The 17,469-nt window shown below is 36.1% G+C and overlaps 1 protein-coding gene across 3 annotated transcripts in view; it reads left to right on the top strand.

Annotated features, from left to right (window-relative positions):
- The window catches only part of LOC149918451 (uncharacterized), a 113,253-nt gene that overhangs the window by 92,898 nt on the left and 2,886 nt on the right, over positions 1–17,469 (top strand). For all 3 annotated transcript variants that reach the window (XR_016465467.1, XM_090138325.1, XM_090138326.1), the window contains one exon: positions 9,321–9,367. Coding sequence is in view for 2 of the 3 variants with exons in the window: in XM_090138325.1 (XP_089994451.1) it covers positions 9,321–9,367 (47 nt within the window). In the remaining variant the exon portion in view is untranslated. The remainder of the gene's footprint in view (positions 1–9,320; positions 9,368–17,469) is intronic.

The following is a 17,469-nucleotide window of genomic DNA, read 5'->3' as shown; positions in this document are numbered from 1 at the left end:
TTCTGATTCAAAATATGTAAATGTAAAATACTTGTGAAGGTGTCAAGGGATACTTCTTGAGTTATGCTGAGAACTGTTAATAATTTCCAAATACATTGGAAAATGTATTCAACCCATATTGTGTACAAGGTTGCTAAAGTATGCTGATAGCTGCTGTTAAAAAGTTATTCTTCTATGAGTCAACACATGAGAAAAGGAGATCCATTCCTATAGTTTTCTGCAAGATGGAGGTCAAGACAGGTCTATGTGATAATCCATTAAAACTCAACGACATTTCCTAAAGCACACTTAGATCTTCCAGTAAAAATTTAATATAAATGTTCTGTGGTTCAGCTGTACTTGAAAGTGTCACAAATTCTTAATCATTTTTATTATAGAAACACACAAAGACTGTCTGAACATGAAGCCTTCCTGTGCCAGCACGTAGAAAGCAATAGTACTTGCTTCACAGAGTGATATTCTGGAAAATGAAAATAGAAGAAAAATTGATAATTTGTTCCTAGTGACAATGGTGCATTGCTGTTCAGTTTTGGCAAACACAGCTCTTGAATCCCTCATTTTCCAGGCCTTTGCCCTGTCCAAGGCCACATTACGTTGCACAGAAACAATGCAGTATTCCTCATTTGTCCACTACATAAATTTATTTTAATAATTTATGCAATCAAAACTAGTTTTAGCAGTGTCTCTCAATTAATGAGATTTATCAGATCTTCTAGTCAGAATTGCTTGGATTCATAAGTTGTAACAAACAATCAGGTAGAATTTGGCTTCTGATTTTCCCCATGTTTTGCAAGAAGACAAAGTTTAAATTCAGCATTGTAACTTGGAAACAAATAATTTTTAATTTCCTGATGCAAATGGAAAATGGTTCCTATTAACATATATTTAGTTTCACTTGTATACTGTATTTATATCTTGGAGTACATTATTGCATAAAATATGAAAGTGGGAAGACGTTTCTTAGGAGAGAGATGTTTTACTCATGGTGGTTTTATTTCTCTTTTCTTTTTTACGCTGTGCTTGTAAACTGAATTTATCAACTTGCATCAAAATAGGTTGAATTCTCTGATATTTACAGTACCCAAGAAATCCAGCTTCAGCAGTTCAGTCATGAATCTTTCACATTTTGTATAATTTAGTCATCAGTGTCTCCATTTCTTGATTGATTGTCCAGTATTCTGTTATATGTTATATTAGGTTTATAAATGAGATCTTAGATCACTGTGCACAGAGTGTAATATAAGTTCTTCAGTTTTGATTACAGTAGTCAGAAAATGCTACATAAATCATTTCCTCAAACCCTGCAAATCAAATGATATTTTCCCCCTTGAACTGTAAACAAAAATCTATCACCATAAAAAAGTAAATTGTTTTAGTAACATCAGTGTAAACTCAATCACATCTAGTGGCTGTGGACTTCAGACATAGTAACACCAGCTTTTAACTTTAGTAGTTAATAAATAAATACAGAGAATGCCATATTTAAACCTGGTGGAAAATTAGCCTGGGGGGAGTTAAGGAGTGGGGGGAAGAAGAGGAGAGTGTCTGAGATTTAGGACCTTGATTAAAAAAAATTATTTTGGGGATGGAGTAGGGGAAAATTTTGGCTTGGAGAAAGCTTTAGGGAAATATGTCACTGTTTAGTTTAACAGGTTTAAATATTTTGTTTGTTTGTTTCAGTCATTGACTCTGTTATTTCACTGTTAAAAGAAACTAGCAGTTCCACCACCTCAACAACAAGCATTGTCTTTACAGCTCCAAGAGAAATTAATTGTTACCACTGAAACCACGTAATTTTAAAACTGTATTTCTACCCGTATATAATAAGTCTCTGTACAGGTTTGCAGCCTTCCCCTGTGCACCTAAAGGCTTCTTTCAGGTATCGCCTGTATCAAAGACCTTGCTAAAGTCAAAGTAAAGAAAGAGTTGTCACTTCTCTCTACTCGTGCATGTCATCTAATCATGAAAGGGAATCAGACTTGTTAAGCACACTTTACCCTTAGAAATTTCATGTTTAGTATTCCCAATCACCTTGTCCTCCTTGTCTTTGGATATGATTTCCAGGAGAAGTTGATGTATCTCTTTACCTGGAGATTAGGGTCATGCTGACTATCAAATTGATCTATAGGTCCTTCTTCTTGACTCTACTGAAGATAGGTATGTTTGGCTATTCCTAAGGAACCTTCCCCAGTCACTGTGAACTTCTAAGGATAACAGAGCATGACCGGACAGTGGTATCACTGAACACTTGCAACCATCTTGGATACAACCCCATACTCTCATGGGTACGTGCATGGCCAGTTTGCTCAAGAGGTCCCTATTTCTTTATGCTATACTTCCTTATACCAGATTCCACCTCATGGCTCAGAGACCTGGTAGGCTTGAGGACAGCCTTACTAATAAAGAGAGAAAAAAAGAAACTGCCAGGTTCCTTTTCCATTTCTGTGTCATAAGTTTCCCTAGCTATAGAAATATATTTTTCTCTTTGGCTACTAATGTGCAGACAGAGGTCCTTTTTGTCTTCCAATTCCATTGCCAGTTTCAATTACAGCTATACTTTACCTATCCTTTTTCCTTCTCAGCATAATTAGGTGATGTTCCTATATTCTTCTTGATAAAACCTGCTAGTTTAGACATTCTCATAAGAGCTTATTATCACTTCTAAAAAAAAAAAAAAAAAAAAATCATATTTTTTATATTTGTGTTAAAAACTCTTCTGATATAAAATGTTTCAAACTATTGAAATTGTTGGTTTTTAGTTATTGTTGACATAATGAATCGAAACTAAGAATGTGTTGTGTCATCAAAAACTCGAGGCTTTTCATGTAAAATGATAACTGCATTTTCATAATAACAGATGTAAATATAATGCTCGTATGTGTTTCACTTTGTCTCACAGTGAATTCAGTTTTAAGTGGGTTTAAGAAACATATCTTATTCACAGAGTAAATAAGATGAGTAGATGGTATGCAAGTAAGGTTTAGGAAGTGACTATAAATAAATATCAAGTTTATGAATGGAGATTGCGTATTAAGGATACTGGTATAGGGCGTGTTTCAGCAAGTCTTACATTCAGCAGTGATTGCATTCTGGTTTCTGTCAGTGGGCCTGATTCTACATTCATTAGTGGCATTTAATACCCTATTTTGTATGTAGCTTGTTGAGAAATTAAATCTGTGCAATTATTCATTGTGAGTAAGGGTAATGAATTTGAGCCCAGTGAGATTATCTCAAGAGACAACCTGTAATTTGTTGATGCATGGATATATTGATATTGCTTGCTTTCATCCAACTTCATCTCATTTTAACCAAAACGTTTTAAAATAAGCTTTTACATGTCTTACTGCGCTTAATTTGTTTTAAAAAAAAAAAAAAAAAAAAGTCAAAGAATGTTCTCAGCTCTGCTGAAAAAGACCTAGGGGTACTGGTGGACATGAGCCAGCAATGTGCCCTCGCAGCTCACCAACTGTATTCTAAGCTGCATCAAGAGATGTGTGGCCAGCAGATTGAGGGGGGTGACCTGGCCCTCTGCTCTGTGCTGGTGAGGCCTCTCTGAAGTACTGCATCAAGATATGGAGTCCTCAGTACAGGAAAGACATGGGCCTGTTGGAGTGCATCCAGAGAAGGGCCACAAAAATGATCCAAGGGATGGAACACCTCTCCTACAAGGACGGGCTGAGAGAGCTGGGGCTGTTCAGCATGGAGAAGAGAGGGCTGTGAGGTGACCTGATAGCAGCCTTTCAATATCTAAAGCAGAACTACAGGAAAGAAGGGGACAGACTTTTTAGCAGGATCTGGGGTGGTAGAACATGGGGAGATGGCTTCAAGCTCACAGAAGGTAGATTTAGGTTGGATATAAAGAAAAAGTCTTTTTGCAGTGAGAGTGGTGAGGCACTGGAACAAGTTGCCCAGAGATGTGGTTGATGCCACATCCCTGGAGATTTTCAAGGCAAAGCTGGATCAGGTCCTAGGCAACCTGATCTAGCTGTGGTGTCCCTGTTGCAGGAGAGTTGGATAGATGACATTTAAAGGTCCCTTCCAATTCTAAGGATTCCATTATTCTATGATATTATTCTATGTTAAACAGTAGGAATGTCAGAATATGAGGGAGAAAAGATGAAGGAAATCTTTCCCACCAGGTGGTTTATGTCCTTGAGAAGTATTTGTAGCAGAAGTCACAGCTTGGCCACTGCAAATTCATCTACTACTAGGGAGGTAACGAGAATAAGATATAGTGCAAGGTCCTGAGAAAGAAGATCTCTTCACTGGTGACATTGTGGAGACATGTTTCTGCATGGGAGCAATACCAGAAAATATAATTTTGTGCAATGTAATATATTTGCTAAAGTTTCTGTTGATTTCAGATAAAGTATTATTCAAGGACAATGTTCATACCTTTTTTTCACACTTATAATAAATTGAAAAAACACTTCATAGAGGTGCATTATTGCCACTCTCTCTGCAGCATGTACCTAACTGGAGAAAAAATACAGCAGCATTGTGTTCTTAGAGAATACAATACGGCACTTCAAAAAGTACTGTGCTCATTATTGTAAGCAAGCAAAGAGAACACTTTAGTTAAAATGGAAGAAAAACTGCTGCTTTCAGGACTTTGATTTTCTTTCCTGAGCGTGAGATTTCCAGTTACTTAATATATTTCTGTATTTGAGTCAAGGAGTTTAGAATAATGGCATGCATGGTCATTTCATTTGAATTGCTAAATACTTACTGATATCTGTGATGTTTGGAAAGAAGTCTAGTTGGAAATAGATTATGTCACTGTGAGTATAAAATAAAGCAGTTGTGTCACAGGCAAAAGTATATATAAAATTATAAATTGATTACTAGCATATATTACATTCCTGTGAAACTTATGTTCTCATGACAATTTCAGTTGAAAGCAGTGATAAGTACAAGACAATGGCAATAATGTGCAGACAGTTATAGACTATTTCAGAAAAAAGTAGGGCATGGGAAGAAATTTATTCCTTGTTTGGACACAGTTCTCAAATTGAAGTTTTCCCCTTGTGTTATTTTCTTAACAAAAAGAAATAATCGAAATCAAAAAAGAAGTCCAGAATATCACAGAAAATATAATAATGCAAGTAATTTTCCTCTCGTATCCTTCCCTTTTCTGGTGTATGCACAGTTATCTTTACTCCGTCAAACTGGGAAAGGGTATTACTGAATATTTCATTGAATCTAAGTTCGTAACTGTAAATCATACAAAATACCTTTAGTATTTTGACTCTAAGTTCGAAGCATAGCATCAGTTTTAACATAATTGCCTAATTTAAATATGCACATTTTAAAGAATCATGTAAAAATAAGTACATCTTATTCATCTTTTCCTTTTTTTGTTGGGAAAACCAGTATCCTACCTTTCCTATTTTTTGCACTATCATTTTGTTAATTTTTATGGAAAAGACATCTAATTAATTTTTATGTGAAATTTGGGGAAAAAAAAATCCCATGCCAGTGGATTAGTCCATTTTTGATATAGCAACGTCCTCGTCCTTGAAAAAATAAATGGTTGGAATTTTATTTGAAGGTAAAAATCTTATTATTTGAAAGAACTATAGAAGAGCCCTTATTCATTCTCATACTTGCATGTACATATATGTGTGTTTAATAATAGCTAGCTAATAATAGGCTACATGATTTTTTTAACAATGGAGAAATACAGTAATGGTCACTATATGCTGCACTTTGAATTTAGTTTCATAATGATAGATTTCTAGATATAACTTCCTTTCAGATGTTCTAATATTTAAACTGTTAGTCTAATTTCAAGTGTCTAATTGTATTTGGTTAAATGAGTTCCTTAATTATTTTTACACTATCTGTTTCTTTGCTTAACTACTTGAAGCATATGTCACAGAAGAATGAAGTCAGATATTCTGTCTGGAATGACTTTCTTGTTTAATCTGTCACTTTCCCAGTTTCTAGACAGCCCATTTCCATTCATAGAATTACAGACTCCTTAGATTTGGAAAGGACCTTTGAAGGTCATCTAGTCTCACTCCTCTGCAATGAACAGGGACATCTGCAGATAGAACAGCTTGCCCAGGGCCTGATCCAGCTTCACCTGAAAAGCTTTTCTTTCTTCCTGAAAGGTTTTTTCTATTCCATAGATAGTATGTAGTATCAGTTGCAGAATTGCATATTTCTCACTCATTATGAAGCATGTGTTTGTTGCAATGACTTGGCTCATATTATAGAACTCCAAACTGTTTCAGTGCATGCAGGTTTTTCCTAGAAATTGTATTAATGCCAGATTTTTTCTTTGCTCGTCTCTGTGGGAAATTATGAGAACCTCTACGAGGAATGGCCATGAGAGACTTAGCTAACGATACAACTTAAATCTTCCAATGACTCATCAAGCTTTGCAGTTTATAATCTTTATATTTTACATGGTCCCTCACCACATTCTTTTCTCTAAATTGGAAAGGTATGGATTTGAAAGAAGGATGGTTCGATGGATTAAGAACTGGTTGGCTAGTTGTAGCCAAAGGGTTCTATGTCTGGATGAGGGCTGGTTACAGATGATTTCCTCCAATGGTCAATCTTGGGACTGATGCTCTTCAACATCTTTGTCAACGACATAGACAATGGCATCAAGTGCACCCTCAGCAAGTTTGCAGACAACACCGAGCTGAGTGGTGCAGTCGATAACGCTGGAGGGAATGGAAGCCATACAGAGGGACCTGGACAGGCTGGAGAAGTGGGCATATGTGATCCTAATGAGGTTCAATAAGGCAAAGTGAAAGGTGTTGGGCAAAGCCAAGGGCAATCCCAGGTATTTATACAAACTTGGAGAAAAACTCCTTGAGAGCAGCCCTGAGGAGAAGGACTTGGGGGTCCTGGTAGACAAGAAGGTGGACATGAGCCAGCAGTGTGTGCTTGCAGCCCAGAAGGCCAACTGTGTTCTGGGCTGCATTAAAAAAGGGGTGGCCAGCAGGGAGAGGGAGGTGATTGTCCCCCTCTACTCTGCTCTTGTGAGGCCCTATCTGGAGTACTGCATCCAGGCTGGGGGCTCCCAGTACAAGAAAGACACAGAGTTCTTGGAGTGGGTCCAGAGGAGGGCCACAAAGATGATCAGAGGGCTGGAGCACCTTTCCTATGAGAAAAGGTTGAGGGAACTGGGCTTGTTTAGCTTGGAGAAGAAAAGGCTCTGGGGAGACCTTTCAGTACTTGAAGTGAGTGTGTAAACAGGAGGAGGAATGGCTGATAGTGATAGGACAAGGGGGAATGGTTTTGAACTGAGACAGGGAAAGTTTAGGCTAGATATTAAGAGGAAGTTTTTCACACAGAGGGTGGTGACACACTGGAACAGGTTGCCCAAGGAGGTTGTGGATGCCCCACTGGATGTGGTTCCAGGCAGCCTGGTCTGGTGGTTGGCGACCCTGCACATAGCAGGGGGTTGAAACTAGATGGTCACTGTGGTCCTTTTCAACCCTGGCCATTCTATGATTTATATGTTGCTGGGGCAAGTGTTTGGTTATTGTTAGACATTTTTGCCTATAGCAGTCATACCCGCAACATGACAATCTTCAGTGAAAGTATGGGTAAAATCAGAAATCATTTTCTTCTCCATTTTCCATTTCTGTAGATGTTCATAGAACAAATGAGTGGAGGCTCTAATCTCAATTAGACTAATTTTGAGAAACTGGGAGATAAATTAAGGGGATTTTTTTCTTGACAGTACTAAAGTGAGGATCCAATATATATATTTCCAGGGCAAATACTACTGTCTTACTGTTTTTCTTCATCTTTCTATTAATTAAGTGAAATGTATTTAATACAAAATAATATTTCTTTGGTTCTGAGGAAGCAGGATCGATCTTTTATCAGGAATCATTCTCTGCAGTACTCTTTACAGGAAATCTTATATTCTGTTTCTTCCCTTGAGGGAATATACATCTTATTGTCTACTTTCATTTAAAACACTCCTTTCTATTTGTTTTTCTAGAATTTCATTTTCACAAAGAAGCAGAACTGAATGTAGATTGGTAGAAAGTTAATTTTGGAAGAAATTACGGAATACAGAAATTATACCATATTTCAGTGGGAGTATGCTAAGTAAAAACATTTTAAAAAGAGGGAATCTTCTTAACTTGTTCTAATGATCATATGTAGTTGCCTTACTGACTGTTCTGAAACAATGCATTCCAAAATAATAAAAATAAAAAGATTGTGATGACCCATTGCAGCAAAAATAGAGCTTCAGATGATATTTAGTTTAGTAATATATTGATTTTCACATAAAGGCAAGCATGTTTTTTTTCCAAGAATACTTCATTTGGAAATAAAAAGTTTCTCAACTTTTTGTGATTCTGAAAAGGAAAGAATGCAACCATATATTAAGAAATATGTTTAATGCAGATCATCATTCAGACTTTCCAGAATGCTGGAAGAATTAGTTGTTGCATTCATTTCTGCAAGATATTAATTTCTATCCAAAACTGTAAGAAAAGTAAACCTATGGGCAGCTTTTGGAAACTGATAATGTCACCATTTCATGTTTAAGGAATTTCATGTTTAAGGAGACAGGAAATGAAAATCTGTGGTCGTCACTATTTTGTTCAGTCCATCTCCAAAGCTGGATTGAGCAGTGTCATTGAGATGAGATCTATCTTTCCTTACTGAGCACTGCAGCAAGAAATCCAGCCCAACAGATAGTGTTGCTCCATGTATGCCAATAAACAGAGGAAATGCACGTTGTGACAGTGATCTCAACACATCAGGATGCTTCTGTGTGTTAATGAGTTAGCTTAAACCTAACCACAGCTACACGCATAATGCCCATGTCTGCCTTGCAACACCAATGGGTCAAATATGTTCCAAAAAGTGAAGAACAGCTATTTGATATTGCCCAGGTTTTGTTCACACTTGAAAAGGAATCGTTAGGTAAGATGGCATAATTTATAAACAATTAGATTTCACAGTAATTAAAATATTTTTTTCCCACTTAGTGGGTGCAGAATAGAACATTCATTCAATTAAAGTATGCAGTTTGCATTGCTTTAGTATATTGATTTACACCTTGTACTCAATATATTTAGTTACTGAGCAATACTTGAGATGTGAATAATAGGTTTTCTCTTTACTGCCACTGAAACAAAAAGTAAACAAAAAATTTACAGCAGTCCCATTGCTAGAGGTAGTAAGTACTCCACAACAATCTACCCATTGCATTTAATTGCCCTATCAGCTTTTCAAAATGTCTCTGAGTACATTTATTCAGCATTTGGAAAACCTAAGGTGCACCTCAGCTTCCTCTGTGCTCATTCATTTTCATTTCTTTATTTTATTAACAGATTTCAGAGAAGAGACCATCTGATTTTCTGTGTGGCCCAGTTTTTAGGTAAGGGTTTCTAAAGTAATTTCCAAAGAAAAACATTTTTTGTGCAGTTTTTACATATTTTGTTGTTTACTGCAATTAGATGTACTAGAGCCTAATAATGTCTTAAAACATGAGAAGGGGAAATTTGATGATTTTTCAGGAATTTGCTAGTTTTGCTTGATTGGATCAGTCATTGTCAGACTTCTTATTTCCTAGACTGTATGTTTGTTCAAGTAAGCAAAATATAAATATTACAACTTGATAATTTGCAACACTTCTCACAATTCTGCATACTATGAAATTAATTTATCTGAATCTATTCACATTAACACTTTCAGAAAGAAAAAAAGATACGAACACTTCAAAATCAATTAATTGCAGATTTAAATGAAAACTCAGTTTGCTAGTGGTATTCGCCTAGCATTAAGAATTCATATTATTTTAAAAATGCAACTCTCCAGTTTATTTATTTATTGTAATTTGGCTGTAAAGTCAGTAGAGGATCCATATGAGCAGACTCTACCAAAAACATGTTCTTTCTTTGGTCTGCAGCTTACATGACTGAAAAAAAAAGACTGTGCTCAGATGATCATCTTTGTTTTTAAGCCTGTGCCCCTGTAATAGCCAATGCTTGAAACTGCTAGTGAGTAGATACTTTAAGAGCTGGTGTGCAGCAAGCATTCAATACACATCTGAGTGATGGAAATAAAAACTCATAGTCTATTTCAGTAAGAGATTGGATGACAATCAGAGCAAGTATTACGGGAGGGCAAAGTGTCAGGAAAGCAATCAGCAGATGAGCAGATAAAATGGTGGTGGGGCAGTATCGCATATCAGATGAGGCTGTGAAGTAATGGTCGAGAAAGTCTAGAGAAAGATGGAATGGATATGGACAAGGATTCTGTCTTTGGCTTCCCCAGATGGCTTGCAGTACTTGATATAAAACTGCTGAAGAAAATAACCTGACTGTATTGTAGTAAAAATGACATTTGCCACAGACACAAAAAAAAAAACAACAAAAAACTACAGAACTGAATTGTATTGTATTGCAATACACAGTCACATTTGCTTAAATCATCTTCATTAGATGAACATGACTTCACTTGAACTATTTCTTAGTTGCAAAAATACGTAAAGCACAACATGACACAGAATATTAGTTCAAATGAAGCATCCTACTCAGAAAAAGCAATCTTACAAATTTTAAATGAACTGAAAAAATAATCTCAAATTATCAATTCTAGATCAGGTGTTTTAAAGGAGCCCAAATAATGACTTTTCAAAAACACATAGCCTGTTCTCTTTGAAAAAGTGGAAATAAATAAAATACTTTGATGCTTTCCAAAAGATTTCTTTTTTGCTGACTTCAGCCTGAACTTGTTTATAGTTTTGCTTATCCCAGTGCTCATTTCTTTATATTAACTTGTCAGAGCTACGGATGAATGAAGTCAAACTAAATGAATGTGTGCTTCCAAGCTTTCTTCTGAAAGCAAGTTTGCTTAGACTGACATTATATTCTACTGAAATGTTGTTTTCTTGATAGTTCGCACTCTCACCGGGGGTATGAAATGCCCAAGTTTGAGATCTTGTTCCAGTAAATGTTTCCTGATTGAAGATATCAGCAGGAAAGTTTAATGATAGCCTGCCAGTTAATAGATTTTTCCGGTAGTCAGCACTTTGGCTTCAAATTCTGTCAGGGGAGGGCATTCAGCAGGAGACTTAATACCAGAGCTATGGATCCTACCCAGTACTTATTGAGTGAACAAAAGGAGTTTACCTGAAAATATAGTTCATACCCTCTCATTTTTATTCCAGTGAAATTCATACCCCAAGTCAAATTTTGTTCTAGGAAGGTAAGCCTACAGAATATAACAAAAGAAAGATATATTCAATACACAGCATGTAAAGTAAGATCTACTTGTTTTAAATTTCATATTACATTTTGATATAGTTTGACTTTGATTATCGCATGCTTGGAAGTTCTGCCAGGTAGTTAACAAGTGGTGGTTATGCTTTAATTGTCAGTATTTTATACATTTATTAGAAAAAATGTGAAATTTTCTACTGCTTGTTCTTCAGCTACAACACGACAGGTTTTGGAGTAATGTTTGTAGCTGGAAAGAGTAGAACAGAGAAGAAGCTTCCTCAGGCTTTGCTTGTTGCCTCCGTACTTGGCATGTCTCTTGCAGCCCTTCTTTACAGAGGGGCCCTTGCAGAGGAAGTTGACTAGACTAATTGGAGAAAAAGAAAATACAGTTAAAAAATGAAAAATAATAAAAAGTAGTATTACTACTTATCCACTCTGGATTTTCTTCATAAAAAACAGTTTATAACAGTAATGATTGATTTCACTCTTAATGATGTGCATAATGTTTATTATAAATGCCAGCAAAAACAAATCATTTGGAGGTTATTTGGAAAAAGCATCTTTGATTTTCAGTTTGCAATTGATAAGAGTGCTGCTGATAGACAAGGCAGGATAAAGTTTACTGTAATAAATATACTGAAAATGTATTCACCTTCACCTTTTTTTTTAATAGACTTTAAGGAGTAATCCATCAGATGTAGCTGGAAAGGTATTTTTAATCAGTAAAAATAGTATGGTAACTTCATATCTGTTACTTCCTCCTCATTTTCATGCATTATTTTGTTATAAATGCTTTTCTCAGAACAAAGTTCTTCTGTCGTGCTACAGAGATTAGTTTTAGTTTCTCAGTACAAATCTTCCTGGTCCAACTTAAGACCATGTGCCTCTGTTTTCTATTCAAAACGATCTGCACTGAAATATTTTGTAGTTTTTAATGTTAACTTCCTTTAATAAGTATTCGTTCTCTGACTGTATAATTCAGAACACATTTCTTAATAGGGAAAATGTTTCATATTGCTTATGAACAGATGACACTAGACATTGCTTAGTTTATGCTGTGGTAAGTGCTGTGCTGCTCTTCAGTGAAGATTAATTGAAGCTAAGAGACATTGGTAATATTCATATTCATTAGGAGACAGCGCTGTTGTTCAGCATCAGATATTTATGAATCAAAAAGTTGCTGTGAGAGGTTATGGAGTTTCCCTCCTTGGAGATCTTGAAAAGCCTCCTGGACACGGCCCTGGGAAGCATATTCTGATAGCCCTGCTTGAGCCAAAGTTGGACCAGAGATCCCAACCAGCCTCAAACATTTTGACATTCTGTTAAATGAAACAAAAGGTACTTTGAACAGTCTGTAGACAGGAACGACTTCGTGTTTTCTCTACTTCTCCTGTTTTGAGTTTTCTACTAGAGGCAGCATCTGCAGTTCCCATAATTAGGAGACCTTTTTTTTGTATGTGTAAGACACGTATCCTGGGGGAAAGGGGGGAAAGGATCAAGGATGCTGCTTGATTCCTCACTGAGATAAGTTTGTTACCAGTCTCCAGATCCATTGCTCTTTGCTGTTGCATTTCCTGTGATTGAGAACTGGAGAAGTCTGTTTGGTTCTGGTCCACGTCTCTTTAAGATTCTAGGCCAAGGAAAATGTGTTTTTGAAATAGAAGGACTAAGTATTTATCTTGTGTTGTATATTATGATATATAGTTCTAACTAGCAGATCAACACTGCTTCAACAGGCTGTGTGCGCTTGTATCCTCAGAAGTATGTTCTCAGATTCTTCTGTCTGGGAGACAAATACCTGATATTTGAAACTTCAAATATGTACTATTTGTTTATATCCACAGAAACATTTTAAATAAGATTCTGTCCATTTTTTTTCTGAACTTCACTGTAGAAGTCTGGTGCTTTCAGTGGAAAGTAAATGAGGCTGACAGCTCTTCTAGTGTTCAAGAAAAAAAAAAAGTTCAAGCTGCTCAAGGATTGCAAAAATGCAGATTTATACAAATTGAGTCAATATTATTGAAATCATTCCTGCAAAGCAAGCAGTAATGTCACGATAAACAACAGAATGAATATGAGGGAATGACTATTTTACTGATAGTGAGTCATATCCTTCTTTTTTATCTTTCTGAATGTTAGTGTATATTCTACTAAACATGTGAATTTCGTATATTATTTTAAAACAAAAGCACTTCCAGAAGAGCAAATAAAAAATTAAAGCCAATCTTTGTCAGTTAGATTGAATGGCTTGAAGTATGACACAGATAAATTATTCTGATCAGTAGATGTATAGAAATTGATTTGAAGGGTCCCAGAGTTCCTGGTATGTCATTCTGCCTATCAAGTAGAAAGGAGAGAGCCATATGATATGGATAGAAGCTCAAATAACAAAATTTATAGCTGATTAGACATGAAATATTTTTCGGAGCTTTCACCTTTTGCTGTACAACTATCTGCAGTTATTGCCAGTTTTATTGCCAAATGACTTCTGTTCTATCCTTTGTGGTGCTATGTTCACTCTCAGCAGACCCTACATCTTTCTACTTATCCACATCAAGACTAATCCGCACATATCACTGTTACTACCAAAATGCTGGAGTGTATGACAAGTCTTTCTAATTTAAGGATCAAGGAACTTCTTTCACAAAATTACTGCTTTCCTCAATCTAGTATTTTTCCATGTTTTTGAAAAAAGTAGTTGTCACCCAAAGCTAAAGAAGACACATGGATTCCTTCAGGTTTCCCTGGCCACAGGGCTGTGTAATTAGAAATTCATTCTTACAATTAAGAAAAAAAATAAAAATAACACCCTGAGTAGCTTATTACCTTCAATATCTAAGCAGATCAGGTCTTTACTATTATCATGCAGCACATGTTACAGATATAACCCAGACTCAGAATTTATGTTACAAGATTATGAGCCACTCATTTGGACCATGGGAAAAACTGATGATGGTAAAGGTGTTGCTGAGCACTGGGGATCCTTGGTTTTGTTATCCAGCAGTAGCAGGTCTGATCCAAGTCCCACATGGGTCTTGCTGCTTGTTTTCATAGACACTGTTCCCTAAGCTGCTGTGCTTCTGTGTTCCATAACATCATCACATCCTGGCACCCAAGCACTTTGACTCAGTGAGTGTTCCTACCCCCCTTGGTGACCCAGCACATGGGTATTGATAAAGTTGATATCCTTATCACCCTGTTATCACCCAGGGAAACCCCATACCTTAGCACTAGAGAAGGGGAGAGAGAAAGATGCTGGTAGCACCTTTCACAGTCATTCAATTTAGACTGCTGTGAATAATAGGGTATATTGTCAGAGTATTTTGTTACTTAGAAGCTTTCTCTCTTTTCCTTTTATGGGCTGTTGGCATTTTAGTGATATCAGTATTTAATTATATTCTTCTGCAACATCTGATCACTTTATTCCTACCATTTCTTATATTACATATCCTCTTTTGAATAAACTCTTTTATCATATCATCTTAGTGTCCTGAAGTTTGTTACTCAGCTACTGATCTCATCTTCCATGATGAAGTAACTGTAATCATTTCTCATTGACAGGATCTACTGATGGTTTATATCATAAACTCCTATTAAATATCCAGGTTATTATACGCATTTTGTTGATACAACAATAGTAATGACGCCAAGTTTTGAAGGACTTTGTGCAGTCAACATATGAAAATTCTGTAATTACACTTGACAGTTGATGAGGCATCCTACCTAAACTGATCCAATTATCTACTAAACAATTTTTCCTGAATAAAAAGAACAGCAAGACTTCACTCATTTTCATTAATGAAACGTGTGTGGTAAATGTGGTTTGAAATACCTTCAGATTACCTGGATCTCAATGTGTATATAAACTCAAATGTCCTTCAAACATACTAAATGCTGTCCTTTATCAGATTTCACAATCTGTTTGAAAATGAGGGAAAGTGAGAAAGGGAATTGAAAAGATTCTTGTTCATAATTTAAATATGAGAAAACGTATGTAAAATGATCCCCCAGTTCAGTATCAGTAACAGGATCCATGGCAAATCCAGTACTGGAATCCAGAATTCTAGCTCTCAAGGTTTTAGAGATTACAGAAATATTTCTTATGTAAATTAGCTTGAAGCTCAGATATACCACCTTTATAAACCACATAAAGGTTTAAAAGTGTAAGGAGAGGAGATATGTTTATATCTTCATTAAATTATTAATGCTTAAAGCTGAGGTAGTCAGGAAATCATAAAAAGAAAAGAGTTACCCTGGAAAATCATCTCAGCCACATTAAGCATCCTGCCTCTCTTACTGGTTACGTTAATGGTACATAGTTCAGTGCATTAAGCTTTACATTTAAAAAAACAGCAACAGTACTAGTTTTTTTTATACAGAATGGTCAAAGCAATGGCATAGGAGAAACATGAAATGAGAAAATTTCCTGAGTGCCTCCTGTTTCAATTGTGTAATATAGCAAAGCGTGCCTTGTCCTTTGCAACCCCAATTAAATTCCTCCTTTTCCTCTGCTGGTGAGATGATAAAAGAAATTAAACACAATCTCAGGCTATATCAGTCAGCTTATTTTCCTTGAGATGATGTACTGTGTGTTATGAAAAAAAGATGACACATTTGCATGCTGTAGGTGCTATAAAAGTCACATCTGGAGAACTGATGCCCAGAAGACCACAGCAAACTTCTAAAACAAATTAACCAGAGAGAAAGATCCTTATATGCGATTTCTATGGATAGAATGGACTGTTAGTACATTTCAGCCTCACATTTTGTCTAATCCTATTGCTATCATTAGTTTGACATCTATTGTGTATTTTCACTGCTGATTGAAGTTACATAAGTATAGTTCTATGGTATAATTCAAACTATGTTCACTAGTTAGCCAGCATGCCACTAATACACACTGCAGGAGTCTGTATTTATAACCTCTATAAAAAATAAAGCAGAAATTCAGGCACATGTACTCCTCGAGTTTAAATTAGATACAACAAACAAGTCACATATAATAGAAATATACACAAATACTGAGCATGCTATGCATTCAGTGTCCAAATTTTCAGCATCCCATCGTGTTTCCAGATTTGTATTGAGACTTACTGCTGTACCCATGTTTTCCTTTTATTTTGTATGCCAACCAAAAGACCACATTTGTGTATACGTCCCATGACAAGACAACATTGCAGGAAGGCATGTATATAAAAAGACTGAACTTCTGAACTATGAAAGACAGCTGAAGAAACTGTATATTTAGGATGATTATCTATCTCCATACTCTAGCAAGCAGTGTAACTGACATTCAAGTTCAGTAAAGCAAAAGTTGTAGTTCCCATCACACTGGGCCAAACCCAAAGTAAATTTGTTCTATTTTCTACCAGTAATAAACTTCCCAATGGAAGATATAAGAACCTGGTGGCAACCACAGTGGTTTCTGTAATGGTACAAGTTGAAACAGAATATGTTCTCTTCCAGCTTGTTGTGAATTGATGGTAGTGTGTATACCATTTATACTTAACAGAGAAAGGAAATAAGACTCAGAAAAATTTTACAAAAGCTTTTACATTTCTGGTGAGTCTGGGCCCCACATTGAAAGCCACTTGAGGAATGACAGACGCAGGATAATCTGTCCTACGTTTGCTTTCCTCATTATATTTCACAGTGCTTTTTATAGTATTAAGTTTTTAGATTGAATCTGTGCTCAAGATAGGTTTGCCACCAAAGTACTAACTTAATAGAAGACCAGGGTAGAAGAAAGTCAACCTTTTATATGCCTCACATGCACTTCTTGTTTCCTTTCTTGTACTTCACCCAGCATACCCTGTGCACTCCTGCACTCTTTCCAGATCATGTGCTGCTTCTTCTGCCTGTACCTTACCAGAAGCAATAGAGATGGACTAACTTCTCTCATTTCCTGCCAGTATCATTTCTACACAAACTCTCATGTTCTCTACTGCAGTTCAGTGGTTTGCAAAATGATATTTTAAATCAGGTTATTCTGAAATGGCTTAAATGTTGTACGTGGTTATAGGATAATGGCATTTCTTGAGTACTTGCTGGGCAATGATATTATGGGTTATCCATACCACTTTTTGAGCTATTTGGGAGCATCAAAATATGATGCTTGATTGGAGAAATGTATTTTTTCTCCTTTTCTCCTTGCTAATGATCTTTTGATGCAGAACATATATTTCTAAGGGCTTGTCTAGAATTTTACTTGCTGTGATCCTACTTCTATGATGCAGCGGCATTTCTGTTCAAATAG

The sequence above is a fragment of the Phasianus colchicus genome, chromosome 3 (assembly GCF_987193195.1).
Source record: "Phasianus colchicus chromosome 3, bPhaCol1.hap1.1, whole genome shotgun sequence".
Taxonomy (NCBI): domain Eukaryota; kingdom Metazoa; phylum Chordata; class Aves; order Galliformes; family Phasianidae; genus Phasianus; species Phasianus colchicus.
Note: the sequence above shows the minus strand (reverse complement) of the source record. Positions and strands in the feature narration are given on the sequence as shown.